Here is a 17,166-nt window from a genome sequence, read left to right as displayed (position 1 = left end):
AACCTTTTTTATTAATAAGCACTAGAGGCGTCAAAGATTTATCATCCCACGTAGCGTGTTGAATCAAACTGCACAGATGAGACATGGGACAGTAGTTAACAATGTAGACCCACATTACCAACGAAAATCTAGGCAAACAAAATTAAACCAATCGTAAGTAATGTATTTTATTTCCAATTAATTTTATCGCAATTATATAATCAAGCGTATATAATCAAAAAAGAATCCAACTTTTATTGACAAAAAGTTAGAAAAACGTTCAATTACAATTCCAGTATATATCATACCATTCAAAAGTTAATAAAATAAATTTATTCTTCTTAGCTTTATTTTTGCATCTTATATATATGTTGCATTCAATTTTTCGAATAAGCAACATCAATCAAAATTGGGTGCTTCAAAACATTCGAATAAAGAGTGACCAGAAAAAGATTTTTCATTTAAATGCCAAATAATATTTCCAGCAGTGGTGTGGTATCAATAGTCGTGCTAGTGGTCAAATCTGAATCAGTAATGGTGCATTTATTAATTTCTTTTATCTTGAATTGTCTAGATTTGATTAAAAAAATTGCTTATTTATAAAATTAAAAGTTAATTGGCATAATTTACTTAGGTTCAAATATTTCTTTGATTCTTTTTTGATTGAGAACTTTATTACTGTATGGCTTGAACTGTTTGACGAGTCCCACGCGTTGACCGGTCAATGCAAGTGGGTAACTGAGAATGGTCGCAACTTCTTTGAAACAAATATTCATTAATAATTAGTTTACATTTGTTTCATTAATTTTTTTATCATTTAAATTTCAACACCTTCTTCCGCAGAACAGACTGGTGCGTATGGAAGTTTGTTCATCACATCCAGCCACCATTCATAGCAGACATCCGCAATTCGTTCAGATCGAGCAAAAGCACTCTCAACTGCTAATTTTTTTTCATCGCTAACTTTTGCAAGGTTAAAAGTCAACCACTTTTTGTGCGTGGGTGCAAGCCAAACTCTTGCGTAAGCTGAACTGTCAAGATGGACTGAAAATTTGTTAACTTGACTTGGTTTATAAGCAACATATCTTGGCAGTTTGACTGTCAACACTTTATTTTTTGCTTCATAACTTGGTGAACATCTTTTGATGAGTCTAAAAACCGATACGTTCGATTTAGTTTCGGAAGAAACCTTAAACCACATAAACTAAGTTGAGAGTTGATGTTGTTGATAAAATGAATGAAATGATAAATATACTAGCCAAAACGTGGATTTTAATGAACGATGATTCGGCACACAAATATTCAATGCTGATTGAGAAATTATTGTGAAGCACTTTGGGTGTATCTTTTATGCGAATAAATTCATCTGTATTATTATTTTCCTAGAAAAAATAAACAATTTTCCAAAATATATTTTTTCAAAGATTATAAAAGATCATTAGTGTTTTTAAAAGATTGTAACAACGGTGGTTTGAAAATTTTTGAAAATTAATTTACTCACTTGAAAACTTTTTGAAACAATTGTAATTAACATAACAAAATTTAATAACGTTGTTGAATGCATACTTATTCGTTAAACTCGTTGTACGTAGATCGAGTATGAAGTGAGCATCTGTCGCACCAAGCCAATATGAAGAGCTTTCAATAATTGAACTGATTAGCTAGTTAACACGTGTGCCTAGAAAATGCACCACAGTGTTATTACACGTCGATGTAACTGCAATGCATCAACTAAAGTATAAACATTTAACATAGGGGTGGGCAAACATTTGCTGTGATGTGAAGGCCGCATTGAGAACTATTTTGCCTTTGAAGGGCCGCATATGTACTTAAATAGCAACTTTTTTCGATCCAGGGGAAAATTTTTTCAAGATTTGCGGAACCTTTTTATGGCGAACAAGGCCTCACGGGCCGCTTAACATAAAATAAAAAAGCTCCCGCGCGCCGTAGTTTGTCCCATTGATTGCTTTTGTGGTTGGCCATTGTGGCATAGAAAACTTAGTAGGAAAGTAAGTAAGTAGGAAAGTAGGAAAGAAACTTTTGAAACGGTGCTACAATGTTAGTATAGCATAATAAAAAACAAAAAATATTAACTATAGATTTTCAGTCATTCGATAACTAATTCTAATTTTTACGACACAAACTGAATAAACTGATTTTTGAGCGATGAAGCAAAAGTCTGTGTATCTTTGTGTTTTTTCATCACTTTTCATACATGCCAACATCTGGATTTATAATAGCGGACAAAAATGAAAGTGTTTTATATTGAATTTGACCAAAGTTATCAGATTGTTTAGTTTCTATCAAGTATATCACGTGCAATGCCGAAAAACAAATTCTAAAAATATTGAAGCAAAAGCAAGGTTAGAAACCCCTAAGTTAAACAAGTGAAAACCGTGAATACGTGAACGTTAGAAAACGTAATAATCTGATAACTTATATCGAATTCAACAAAATATGTTGACGAAAGTTTCATGGCTAAATTTGCTGTTATTATACACACATTATATATAAAAGAGAGAGAGAAAAAGAGAGAGTGAGAGAAAGAGAGAAAGAAAGGTGAGTTCATAGTCCTTTAATGTTTTTTATCAATCATAATCATCATCGATATAGCAAGAAAGTTATATTAAATAAACAGTCGGCATTTTTCTTTGTTGCTTTGTTACAGTCATAATCATGACTTATATAGCAATGAAGTTAGAAAATAGAAAATTTTTATTTTTATCATTAAAATGATTTATTTCAATGATATGGTGTTTGTTAAACATATAAAATTCCTGAATGATATGGTATCGATTGGATATGCCTTATCCAATCGATATCATTCACGTAATTCATCCAACGTCTTGCTCCCCCTTGGGCCACATTTCAGCCAGTTGACTTGAATTGTTTTTTCCAATGGCGGATCTATACAACGTTGACTGGAGGACCGAAATGTGAATAATGTTAAAATAATAACATTTTTTGAAATATTCACTAATGTGGCCAAAATTAGGCTGGCGGCATTTTTTTGCTTATCACGTCAATTTTTGGGCATTTTGTAATTCAGTGTTTTTCTGTCTAAAAACTGAGTGTTATTGACTTTCAATAACAAACTGCGCACAACGGGAGACACCCCCGGCCCCACTTAGATTTGCTACTCTCTGGAAATATATGAATTTACTTAATCGTTTTGCAGTTTTATAGGAAACGAGTAGTTTTTATTTCGTTTTTATTTTTATAGTTGATCTGATTTGAGATCGTCGTGCTTGATTATTATTCAGTCATAATCAATCTGGTTTAATCATAACAAGATGACATTTGTATGCTATTTGTTGTGAGCTGTGAGGAAATCTCTTACGACATTTCCTGCATTTTTCAACAATATCCAACATCGCTAAATTATGGTTTACAAGGTTAGCTACGTTTTTTTAAACAGTTTATACTGTTGGCTTCATGATATAAAACGAGAATTTTTACAATGTTATCTAAATAATATCAATAATGATCATAAAATAATAATATTAATTATTCTTTTTCAACCTCCCATGAAAAATTCATCATCTCTTAAATCACTTATCTAACTAATCTCGATATCAAGCGCGCTCGCTCAAATGTGCGGTAGTGTTTTTTGCGATTCCGATTTTAATTTTGTTTCTTGTCAAATTTGAAAAAATCTGAAAACAATGGAGGCCTTGGCTACTGGAATCACATTAAAAGGATCGGCACAAATCGTTGCAAAGTTTTTTGGCAAGTCTAGCTCTTTTCTTTTGACTTTACTTTTTACTTACATACAATCATTAGAAAATTTAATTTTAATTTAATAATTAATTTAATTTTAAACTTAATTTTTTTAGAAATGAGATTAACAATTAAATTTTAATTTTTAATAATGATAAATTAATAATTGATTTCATAATATAATTTAATAATAAATTCTATTTAAGTTTTAAAATTTTAAAAAGTTAGGTTTATATAACTTTAACTGTTTAACCGTTTTTTTTGTTTTTTAATGTGAACTATGTGCTATGTCATTTATTTAAATCAATTTTTCAAAAATTTATTTATTAAATTACTAGTAGTAATTGGGATATAGCACTAGCAACTAAATGTTGACCTGGAATAAATTGGTAGAAATACAACTTGTGTTTAGCAGTGGCAAGAAAATTATTTTACAACAAATTTTTATAACTGTTGTTGCTATTGTGAGAAAAAGTTGAATGGAGGTACCAAAAAAATAATGGTTGCCAAATAAAGAGTGATTATTCAAAAAGTTTTTGTTTGTTGTTGTTGTTGTTTTAATATAAATATAACTTTGATTTAACTGTTTTTGTTTGAATAATAAAAATTAAACTTGCAGTAATTTAAACAAAATATTAACAATATATAATAATGTGAGCTAGGGTCAAAATGACCCTAACAGTAAAGGATGCTATATAAATTTTTTGGAAATCAAGGGGTTAAGCAGAGCTAATGTTTTAAATAATTTGTTATATGTTTCTTCATTTTTTGCTTTGCATCAACACATAAAAACTGGGTATAACTCGTCCATAAACAACAACACGAATTGTATACACCTGAAAAAATAATGCAGGTGCAGTTTTAAATGTCCCATCCATAAGCCAATGACTTGCAGTTTCCAAGAGTTTGAGATTATCATTTGTCCAAAAAATTAATATACTGTTGTTTAATTCTTTGCCAGAATTATATAAGACAAAATTTGGGCCATCATGTGTTACTTTGCAACATTCTGGAATTTCCACTTCACTCAAACTCAATGGCACAGGAATTGGGTTACTGATACTAACATTGTGTCGCAAATGATGGAGAGTTGTCAACTTGGCTCTTTCTTGCATCATCACTCAAAACTAAAATACACCTAGTAATGATTTTTTGTAGAATATACAACAAATATTGAAAATCACAGCATGTTTGGCGTTAGTTAATAATTAATTAGGATGTTAACTAACGCCAAACTTGCTGTGATTTTCATCAACAATTGCATTCCAGTTTTTTGTCTTGTTATTAATAATAAGGCATAATAGGGTAATTTAAGGAATTATAAAGATAACCAAACAGTACAAATTGAAAAATATTTATGATCAAATGAATGAGAAGGGCTTGGTAAGGCAGCAAAGGATGAAACAATGAGACAATGACATATGACAATGACACAGTCATAAAATAAAAGGGATGGTCAACTTAAGACTTGAAAGTAATTAGACAAATATTGCTAAGTATCACGCATAGGAAGAAACTATCAAAAAATTTATAAAAAACGAATTGGGGAAAAGAAAATTCAAAATATGTTGAAATAAGACTAGGTTTTGTAATTTTAATATTTGGAAAAATCTTCTGTTTTAGTTTATAATGTAAGCTATTACGTTAAGTAGTTCTTGTTTCAAATAGATTAGAAGGAAGACTTTAATTTAAAAATTTGATTAGATAGAAATACAAAATGAAAAATTTTTTTATCAATGGGATTGTTAATTAAATTATAAAGTGCACTGCATGCTGTTGTATGTGGTTTTATCTGTTGAGCTAGTCGACTTCTTCATTGTACTAAATTTTAATTTTATTTAATTTCATCAAAATTTATCCATAACATTTTTATGTCAATATTTTATTAGTTATATATACTGATACTTTCTAAATTTCAAATGAACTTCTTATAAAATTAAGGTTATGGAGTAAACAGCATTTTATACCAGCGAGGTTTGTACCCAGAAGACATGTTCACAAGAGTTGTTGATTTTGGAGTGCCATTGATGGTAACAACAGTTAAAGAAATAAGCGACTACCTCGACCAGCATTCTAAGTACATCGAAGGTCTCACGTTTGTACTGTTTGTTTGTACTGCTTGCTGTTTTATTTTCAATCATCTGTTAATAAATTTTGGTCCTAAAAGCATTTGGCTTAAAGTATAAACTCAGTTACATTCGTATTGCCTATTTTTCAAGTTTTTTCAATGGGTATTTCTTGTTTAACTGTCAGCAAAATTGAATTGATTTATTTTAATATATTATGACATTTGAAATTAACTAGAGTGGCTTGAAAAGTTGACATTACAAAAGTTGGTTGTCCTAATAAGAAGCGTCGACACTGGAGATATAATGGAAAGGTGGCAGTTCAATGTTGAGTGTGACAAGACAGCCACTCATAACACGTTAGATCTTTTTCTGCATTATACCTTTTTCATTGAATTTTTTTAAAATGTTAAATGTCAAATACGATTGGTTGGTTCTGGAATAACCTTTTAATCTTATTTAATTTTTGTTGGCGTTATTTATTTTTGAAATTACGAAAATGGGTATTGTCGGTAAGTTTTCGATATTGAATCATTCTATCATTTGGGACTCACTCATGCATCACATTTTTTCAATCATTAATATTAACCTCGATAATGTTTTTTATCTTAGCATGAAAAATATTGAAAATCCTGAATTATACAATGAACGTAAATCATTTAAGAATACCTTAAAAGCATTTAAAATGTTTATTTTTGTAGTATAAAAGAAAAAACTGAGGCTGACGTACGCAAAGAAATTCAGCATGTCATGAGGAACATTTTATCTGCCAATGCTTTGCTGCCAATTTATGATTGCCCGTGTTGGTTTTTATTTAAATAAATAAAATGTACCCCAAAAAATATATGCCATTTAATTTACTTTCAGGCTCTTTTGAAATTCTGATATACACCGACAAAAGCCAGGCAGTGCCCGAAACATGGAAGATCACAGAGGCAGGTATCATTGACAATTCACTCGAATTGAGGCTGAAATCTTATGACACAACCATCCACAAAGTTTCCACATCTGTCGCCTATAAGAAACTTGATTGAATGGTTTTTGATTCATTCATTTAGTTAATACAATTGCTCATCCTTTTTACATTGATTCCAGTAAATAAACTTATTTTATTGAAAAAGTTGTTATTGGAGCACTAATAATTGATAGAATGCAGCATCGCACCAGCACTCCTTTTTCTCACGACGTTGTATTAGTGTTTTAACATTAACAAGCTTCTTAGCAAATAAGTTTATAATCAAATTAAAATTGAAGTCTTTTCATTGATCGTCTCTTTAATTTTTTATTGAAATATCACAAGACACGTTATTTTTAGTTTTAACTATCGAAATGTTACATCCCATGATTTTTATTTTAATTGTATAAGCGTTATATCATATCCTGTTAATTCTCTTCTAAAGAACCATCGATAATATGGCGTCACCCAGTTTCTCGTAGTCTTCAAACGTGTTGTAAACATTTACAGACAATCTGATCCAGGCCTTGTTGTACATCTTAATGCACACTGTCTGAATTTTAAACTCATCCCACAGGTGGCTCATTATATCTGATACGTCTTCAGTAAAATTCTGCAACAAATAACATTGGTTCATATTATTTTGACATATTATACAAAATTTAATTTTGATCCCTGACATTTTATTCTATGGGGCTTTCTACAATGAATTTTGGTGCAAATACAGAGGAATTTGAAAATATAAAAAATTTTGGTTTCTTTGGCATCTATTGGTTTTTTAGTGCATGGAACATGCAAAAATCTTTAATTAAAAAAATTGTTTAGCATTAAATGATTTTCATGTGTAAAATTGCAACACAAATTTGTTGCTCGTGAAGAAGTCAAGGCTTGAAGAGATACTCCACATGGACTGTTCCAAATATGATTACAGTTTCAAATATGACAAAAATAACCTCTTTATTTGGCGTTATCGGAAACTTTGCTAAAGTTGGCAATCTGATGATTCTCATAAATGGGGCTTTCATGTCATCTGGAAGAGGAAAGTGTTGAGTGTTCCATTTCTTTACTAACATGTTTGCAGATTGCTCAATTAGCGAGGTGCAGTACTTGCTAATACTTTCCTATTATTTTTAAATTTTCTTTCAGTTATAATGTGAATGTTATTTGAAACCAAAATGCCTCACGTGGCCACCAATATCTTCGTAGAAATCCAATGCACTTTTTGAGACAAAGAATTGGGTGGTATCAGCAGTTCCTTGGTAATAGAATAATTGAGATAAACTATTATCATTTCCAAATCTGGATATAGTTGCAGGAAAAATCTGCTTGTGATATTTTGGATCAACCCACAAAACTGCACATCCCCTAGGTACGTAACACCACTTGTGTAGGTTTCCTGTGGATTTATCAGTTTATAGAAATCTTTTAGTGTTTTCAAACTAGATTTAAAATTATTTTGTTCCAGTTAATTATATATAAAATAGTCAAACATTTATTACTGCAATCAAGGGATTAGGACTGCCAAATTATTTGATAATGGATCAAATGAGAAAGTGAACCTGCAAAGAAATCGCATCCAAGACTTTCAAGGTCGAGAGGCACTTGACCTGGTGCATGAGCACCATCCACAAGGACCATCTTATCATATTTTTTAACAATGCTTATTAATTCAGTCAGCGGCATCAAACATGGCGGTACACTTGATATATAGTCTTGGTTAAGAAATGATTAACACAGCTGAACTGAAAAGTTAAATGTAATAATTTTCATACAAATTTTACCTATAATGACAAGCTTTATATTGCTGTGTTTTCTCAGTTGTTCTTCATACAAGCTGACAAAATGTTGAGAAGTTCCAAAGTCCTCAGGAATAGTGACAGTATATACTTCGATATCTGGAAAATAATTCATTATTGCTTTTTTTGTTTGCTAAGTTTTACATAAAAATAAAGTAAACAATTTAAAAAAAGAATTATTACTTCCAATTTCATTTTTCACATAATTTACTATATTTTTAACAGCTTGGTATGTCCAATTGCACATCAAAATTCCATCTCCTTTATTAAATTTCAATGACCTCATAACACAACCAATGCCTGTGATTTTGAAAATTCTACATTTATGTAAATGAAATAAATTATTGAATGTCCCATTTTATCATACAACTATTTATTAAATAGTTGTATGATATCCTTACTATCAACACAAAAGGTTGTTAGCAAAGTAATTTTTCTTTAATAATGAGAATCTTAAAAATTAACCTGTAGTTGTATTGCTTACAAACACTACATTTTCTGGCTCTGAATGAACAAATTCAGAAACGGACCGCAAGTTGTCATTCCAAGTCTGCCAAATCTTCTGTCTAAACCAAACATCTGCTTGACATTCCATTTCATCGATTAATCTTTGAGTTCATTTTTAGAATAGAAAAAATTTATTCAAGATTCTTGTATTCAAAATATTTTCTACTTGATTCGAAGATTGTGAGGTTCAATACCGGCCGCTCCAAACGATCCATGGTTCAGAAATACGTGGTCAGGATTCAACAAAAATCTATTTCTTATGTTTGTTCCGTACTTGCTCATCGTGTTATGGAATGCGAATCTACGTGTAGCTTTGTTATAAGTTTGTTTTTCGACATGTAACAATTTACACTTTTTAAAATATATTTATATTTAAATGGTGACACCGAAAATATGCATAGCTAGGCAACTTGCGCTAGTTCAAAGTTCACATCATTAGCTGATAATAAATTAGAACAATAACTCTAACCCTCGTACTCATTAGATATTGTTTAAAAATTTTTTTACCTAATTACGAGACAGGTAAGCTTGTTGATTTCAAGTTTGATAAACGCACTATCGCCCGTGCAACCGTCGGTGAAATAATTTGTTGTTTATGTGACTGAAGAGAGTTGATGAATTTGCTATTTTGAAATGGGTTTTGTCATTTTCATAGTTGTGTCGTGGCTGAATTAATCAGAATTTCACTTCGAGGGGTTATCAAAAGTATGCTTGCATATTACTTGTTTTATTCTCCGTTTATTACTTCGCATTTGTTTTTAAACATGTTAATTACATGAATCTTTTGAAACTGATAGTTTTGATGTATGAAAAAACATTCAGTTGGTTCACTTATTTCGTCCAGAATATCATTCCGATTGTATTCTTTCTAGATATGCTATGAACACAAGATGAAGCCTGATTTCCCAATATTAATCCTCGTTTATCTTTATAGTCTCCATCCGTTATAGGTAGAACTTTTTATTCCAGTTTCTGTCTCCAATCCATTGCGTCTGTCTCTTTAAGACCAAATACTTTCAAGTCCTGTATGGTCTGCGTCCAGGATTTCTTTGGGCGACCTCTTGGGCGGGTGACAGGCACCTGGTGCTCTGTAACGGAAATTATTGTATCGTAGGCGATGACGACGACATGCATTCCTCAACGTGCACAGTCCCGATCGGTTCAGGATCTCTGTTGTGTGGATATGGTCCCTTAGGTCAACATGCTGCATCTAAAGAATCATCTTCATGTCAGCTCGAGTTTTTTTGTCATCGGCCACGTCGGCACAATACATCAGAACGAAACGTATGGCTGTATTGTACAGCTCTGAGCGTGGCGGTAGAGGAATGCTACGCCGCATCAGTACCGAGGCAAGGAGGTGCCATCTGCTCCACGCCGCAAGTATGCGTCCACGAACAGCGGCATCAGCTGTTCCAGTACAATCCAGCACACCTCCAAAATACTGAAATGAAGTAACAATTTTGATCCCGGTAATCGTATCATCATCTGGGCCCCGTTGTCGCGGATTGATGCTGGCGGAGCATACAAAATCAGTCACTTTCCTTAAGGAGCCGGTAATTCTCGAGCATCGTCTGTGACATCAATGCTGACATCGTAGGCATTTGATCGAGTTGCTTCCAACTCCAGCCCCACTTTGCCGTCAGGAAGATATCATCTGCATATATCACATTCCACATGTTATCTGAGCGTATCGGTTTGGTTATTTCTTCTATCACCGTGATGAAGAGCAGGGGGCCGAATATTGATCCCTGATGGATGCTGGGGTTAATGTCAAATTTATTCGTGTTACCGGCTGTTGTGCTGACCAGAGTTTTTGTGTTAGAGTACGTTGCCATGACCAGCTTTACCAGATATTCGGGAACAAGCTGTCTACGTAGACTCCACCTGATTGCCTCACGTGGCACTCTGTCAAAAGCCTTTTCCAAGTCCACAAATACATGGAACAGTCGCTTTTGCTTTACCATTTGCCAAGTATTTTTCCTGTAGTTGACGAATGATATAGATAGCATTAATGGTAGATCTCCCTGCCATGAAGCCGTACTGGTAACCACCTATTGAAACGCACGACAACAGTCTTCTCTCAATGACTTTTTCAATAACTTTCAGGGGGTGTTCCAGAAGACATATACCCCCGATATGAGGAGCATTTTTGTGGGTCTTCTTTTTTTATGTATCGGCACAGTTGTATTACTGTTTCATTCTTTTGGTAGTATCGATTTACTCCACGTCTCCCGACAGATGTGTAAGAGAGCTCGGAAGCCTCCCCCATCAGATGCCTTGATGATATCATTTGTAAGTTCAGACAGACCAGATGCTTTACCTTTCATCATTTCTTTCAGCGCAAGCTACTCAACTGTGATGCCCTGAATCGGCCCTTCCACCGGAAGTGCCTCAAAGTCCACCTCAATAGGGTTTGTTTCATTTAATAACTGATCGAAGTATTCCTTCCAGTGATCCTTCACTTCATTCTGCAAGGTTATTATGGTGCCTTTATTATTCTTTTTGCATGTGGCACCAACTATACCCTTTTTCAGTCTTTTAGCCTGATTTCCTAGACGAGCTATCGCAACCTGACATTTTGTTTCTGTGATCTGTGATCAGTATGTCTTTCGATCTTTCTTGCTGGCAATAGCCTTTTGCACCATTTGGTTCCACCACCAAGTTTCGTGGTTGTGTTGGCGTTTTGGTCTAGATTTTCACATACAACTGTTGCAGCATTCACTAGGGTGTCCTGATAAGATTTCCAGGTTATGTCTATCTTCTCCAGACAATCCAGAATTTCTCCCTGAACATGAGGCTCTTCAGTTTCCATGTCCTTATTTTAGTAGGCATTCGATCAGTCACAAGGCGTGATCGTTCCATGATCATATTGGCCACCAGCAATCGATTTGAGGGATGCATGCTTCGCCTAGAATGACTTTGGTAATTCTGAATAGTCGTCTGTGTTGTTGCCTGACAACAATAAAGTCAATTTGTGTGCATGACATCCCTCTTCTATATGTGATCATGTGTTCTCCCCTATTCTTGAAGCATTAGGCGTGAGCTGATTTGAGTGACCTCCAGTACAATTTGTGCCAGTGAATCCCGCATGAAGATCCCACTCCATTTTGGGCCGTCTTTTGGCCATTCCAGAACAACTTGTAATTAATTCCCAATGTAATTTTCATATTAACATCAATCATTCGGTAGAATTTATAGATTTATAGAATATTGTAAAAATTATGGTCTTTTACCAACACACACACACACACACACACACACACACACACACACACATATATATATATATATATATATATATATATATATATATATATATATATATATATATATATATATGTTGGTAAAAGACCATAATTTTTACAATATTTTATAAATTCTATAAATTCGATTGTTTTGTGAAAAGCATGCTGGTAAAAGACCATAATTTTTACAATATTCAATAAGTTTTACCGAATGTTTGGCGTTAATATGTTTGTAGTTCATTTTTTCGATTTTCCTCACTAAAGTTTTTTGGAGAACGTTTAGTTTATTAAAATTCAAAATAAACTTTTTTTCAGAATTCATGCTGCAAATAAGGCCATATTTCGATTCCGATTGAATCATCAAAAAGATCCCACTCCTCAAATAAAAACTAAACTAAACACAATAATTAAGAAAATAAAAAAGGACATCACCGATGATGACAAAGAAGAATATGATGCTATCGATAAAGAAAAGGAAACCAACGAAGATGGACCAACCAATAAAGAAATCTGACACCTAATTTCCATCTAAGTTCATTTTTACAAAGTCAATATTTCCCTATATAAATCAACTAATAATCAATGATGATTCATTCGAAATCGAAATATGAACTTATTAGCAGTATGAATTCGGAAAAAAATTTTATTTTGAATTGGTAGATTTTATAGAATATTGTAAAGATATAAAATTAAAAAATATTTAAAATATATATAAAATATAAAATTTTTGAATTCTTTCCATTTTTTTTAGAATTGTAAACTGTTTTTCTGTCTCTTATGTTACGCTATCCCATTTCTAAACATCAAATTTTGCTAATACATTTTGAAATTATAAAAAAAAATGATTTTAAGTTGACAAAATTGAGCAACTTAAATTTGAATTGCAAAACATTTTGGACTGTAGACTAGCAGTGGGTGGTCCGAATTGTTTGATTTTATAAGCCTATCTATGAGCATTCACATCTGTCATTCGTGCCCTGTAGATTGCGAGAGTCTCTGCGATTGTCAGACTTTGATTTCATGAAAGATAAAAAAATTTAATCTAAGCTTATTAATAAGAAACACAAAATGAAATACTGAAATAAACAAGATGAAAACACTTGAAGGAATCTCTATTGGCATTAACAAAAAACACTGATTTATATAAGCAACAAAAGTTTCATAGTGAAATTTTTACAAAAATGCTACTGTAGATAAGTGAGCAAGCAAAAAAAAATGAAAAGTTTTTTTTTTAAATTTTACCTCTTTTCATGGTAAAATAATTTTCCATCTAGTTATATCAGTCGTTCAGTTGCACGTCACAAGGCTGTTATAGTTAATAAGACACGAGCTACCTGGCTCAAAACCATGAAGAATCTCATTTCAATCATGCACTGTTCAAGTTTTCAAAATTGTAAACATCAAATTGCATATATAGTCCATGGAATTATATAACTGGAAGCGCCCTACCAGCGTTTTAACATTGAAAATTTTTTTCAACGGGCAAGTTACATCTGGAAGCAAGTTTCTAAAAATTAATTATTCATGAGCATTTTGGTTTATTTTTAGAAAAATCTGAGATATAATTAGAAAAAATCTTGGCCTTCCCGAAGTTATGTTAATGACTCTTTGCCGATCTGCATTCAGTTCGTTAGTTAAAATTTATTTCGTTTTCAACATTCCGTGAAGTTTTAGGTTAATTTATGAGATTTAACTAACCACCGTATTTAATGTTTAATCGTTAAATGGATATTGCCATTTTTTGATGCCATTTAATTTACTTTTATTAAAACTGCATGTTGATAGAAAACTCTTTAGTTAAGTTAAAAAGTCTTAATGTTGTATATGATGTTATTATCTTTTTTTATTAATTCATAATAGTGGTTTGCATTCTGTACATCATTGAAATGATTTTCCATGTTAAATAAATCTTCGTTGATTTTGGATTTTAGTTTTGTTTTTCGAAATTTTCTTCTTTTATCAACAACAAATATTTGGTTAATTAATTAGAACTAGATAACAAGCCACATAAATCTTTTTATTTTATTATTATTAATTAAAATAATAATGTGGAATACCATAAATTTTAATATAATCAATATATTTTTTCAATTATAATAAATATTGCTATTGAGTCAAATAATTGTATACATTTTTTTGGATATGCTACCTGAAAATTTCTGATCTTTGGAATGAATTGAGCAGACGATAAGCAGTAAGTTAGTTTTTGAATATAATTTCTATCTTTTATTAAATTAAAAATGCCATTAAAGTGTATAGTAAAAAATTGTAATGGGACATATAAAGACCAAAATATATCTATGCACAGGTAATAATATGATCTTAATAATATTTTTATATCATTTGCATATTTTATGATTCACTTGACCTCTCTCCATGGATTAATAGATATAAATTTCAATAATGCATTTTTGACAAAATGCAATATGCATTACAGCATTCCTCAAAAATCACCTATAAAAAGTCAGTGGATCAATGCATTGAATGGCAGGTGTAGAGGTTTTGAAAGAAAAAGATCATATATATGTAGTAAACATTTTGATTCAAAATCCTTTTCAAAGTCAAATAAAAAAGTCAGAAAGATGGTATTTGAAAAGGCAAAAACCAAGACAACATAAACTGAGGCAATTAATTTAGTATTTATATATAATAAACAAAGGATTGCTGAAGCAATATTGATTAATTCAAACCAAATATTAATATACAACACAATAACATTGGCATTTGCCGGCTTACTATCAGATATTTAACAAATAAAACGATAAGGATTTGGTCATTTTCTTATTACATTTTATAAAATGCTAATTTTGATTCTAATGGAAAATATGTTTTTTTTGTATTATGGGTTTATTATTATTATTATTAGGATGCCTTTGTTAAAATGGCTTTTTGTCATAAGAAATACAGAATATAAAGAATTTCATTACTTTATTGGGCATATATATATATATATATATATATATATATATATATATATATATATATATGTGTGTGTGTGTGTGTGTATGTATATATATATAAACAATTTTTAAATGCAGCTATTTACTTTCAATTTAAAACCATTTTTAGATGTTTTGCTCAATGGATGCCCATCTCATCAAGCAACAGCAAAGGCAATCAAAGTATTATAAGTCCAGAATCACACTGCTGCAGGCAACAATAAGAAAACTTATGAGTGAATGCAATAAATTAAAAAATGAATTAGCTACATACAAAGGTTTTATGCTATATAACCATAGCAAAATGAATTGAAATTTTGACTAACTTTTTGTTTATTTTTGCTTCTAGATAAAAAACTCATACCATTTAAAAGAGTTAACAAAGTATATGATGATAGTTACAAGACTGGTCCTCGTGCATACCAATTTTTAAAAAAAAGTGGACTAACACTGCCACACCCGAGAACGTTGAACAAGTAAAATTTTGTTGATCATGATTTTCTATGAACTAGTATATATAAAGAAATGTATACTGATAGCCAAAATCAATCAACCTTAGTTTAGCGTCCAGAGACTCAGTTCCCCTGAGGTAGGACGTTGTTTTCTTTGCCATCAAGTTTTTGCGCCAATTAGGTGATCAGTTGTATTCATTTCATTTAAATTTGGAGCTTTCAAGAGTATAGGATGGGTGGTGAAGTCAATAACATCGACCATCTCATGCGCAGAATGCAGGTTTTTTTTACTTCTAATGTAAACCTCTCCAAAATTCATTCAAAATTTTGAATTAATATGCTGTTACAAATCCCAACAAATATGCAGAAAATGCTTGATTTCAGCCGGAAGAAACATATTTAGCGAATCATCAAATCATCTCATCATACTAAAAGACAATGGGCAATTGACATATCCCTCAAAAGGAGTATTAAAATAAAAATGATACATTTATTTATTTTCTGGTAAAAGCAATAAACTTTAATGATTTTCAGATCTGCCAAGAATCAGAAAGATTATTAAAAATAAATAATTATTGTTTTAAGAAAAAAATTGTAATTGAAAGCAACATACACCTACAATGTGTCAACGAAGATTTATTTAACATGGAAAATCATTTCAATGATGTACAGAATGCAAACCACTATTATGAATTAATAAAAAAAATAATAACATCATATACAACATTAAGACTTTTTAACTTAACTAAAGAGTTTTCTATCAACATGCAGTTTTAATAAAAGTAAATTAAATAATAAACTGCGGCAAAAATTATACAATTTAAATTTATTAAATCAATTGTTTTATTGAATTTGTACAGTGCTTCTAATAGACTACATCAGAAGCAAATTCTACAACCTTTGTTTTTATCTTTTATGTATATCTTTTATGTATGTATGTGTATATATATATATATATATATATATATATATATATATATGTATATATATATATATATGTGTGTGTGTGTGTGTGTGTGTGTGTGTGTGTGTGTGTATGTGTTTCACTTTTTAAAATAGTTTTGATAGATAAATTTATAATTATGTAAATCAAACATTTTGCAGTTATACAACAAATAAACAAAACCAAAATCCAGAAATAAAAAAGGTAAGACTGATCTAACTTGACTCATCACTAATTATAGCAAGATAGACGTTTTATAATCAACAAACAAGAAATATAACAATTTACACATAAATATAATAATATACACTCTCATGATCTAGCATCTTCAGGGTTATTTTATAAATAGTAATGTTAAACTAAAAATTATTAAACATACCTATTCTATTAAAAATTAACAGTTGATCGTTTTAAATTAACAGCATAATGAATTTGATGTTATTGAAGAAACTATTATTATTTATTTAATATATTAATAATGTCAATTACAGTTGAAATGGTTAAAGAATTTGATTTTAACTTGAATTATTATATAATTTATTTAATATATATAAATATAATAAT

General features: G+C 31.0%; 3 protein-coding genes across 3 annotated transcripts; 1 reads left to right on the top strand and 2 right to left on the bottom strand.

Moving 5' to 3' along the window:
• Positions 1 to 440: 440 nt before the first annotated feature.
• Positions 441 to 1,962, bottom strand: HELRODRAFT_164011 (hypothetical protein; the record flags this gene model as incomplete). The annotated part of the gene is made up of 4 exons (XM_009029074.1): positions 441 to 549; positions 610 to 736; positions 811 to 1,183; positions 1,888 to 1,962. The coding sequence occupies 4 exons, from the start codon at positions 1,960 to 1,962 to the stop codon at positions 441 to 443; spliced, it is 684 nt and encodes a 227-aa protein (XP_009027322.1).
• Positions 1,963 to 5,642: 3,680 nt separating this feature from the next.
• HELRODRAFT_68763 (hypothetical protein) lies at positions 5,643 to 6,799 on the top strand (the record flags this gene model as incomplete). The annotated part of the gene is made up of 4 exons (XM_009028955.1): positions 5,643 to 5,787; positions 6,004 to 6,124; positions 6,467 to 6,567; positions 6,633 to 6,799. Coding segments are annotated over 4 exons (534 nt in total), but the record flags the coding sequence as incomplete, so codon positions are not given.
• A 360-nt stretch (positions 6,800 to 7,159) lies between these two features.
• HELRODRAFT_164009 (hypothetical protein) lies at positions 7,160 to 9,305 on the bottom strand (the record flags this gene model as incomplete). The annotated part of the gene is made up of 8 exons (XM_009029073.1): positions 7,160 to 7,333; positions 7,674 to 7,841; positions 7,905 to 8,116; positions 8,280 to 8,432; positions 8,502 to 8,615; positions 8,700 to 8,816; positions 8,982 to 9,124; positions 9,190 to 9,305. 8 exons carry the CDS (start codon positions 9,303 to 9,305, stop codon positions 7,160 to 7,162), a joined length of 1,197 nt encoding a protein of 398 aa, XP_009027321.1.
• Positions 9,306 to 17,166: the final 7,861 nt, after the last annotated feature.

The sequence above is a fragment of the Helobdella robusta genome (genome assembly GCF_000326865.2).
Source record: "Helobdella robusta unplaced genomic scaffold HELROscaffold_6, whole genome shotgun sequence".
Classification (NCBI taxonomy): Eukaryota; Metazoa; Annelida; class Clitellata; order Rhynchobdellida; family Glossiphoniidae; genus Helobdella; species Helobdella robusta.
The sequence above is the reverse complement of the archived record's forward strand: the minus strand, read 5'-3'. Positions and strand labels throughout refer to the sequence as shown.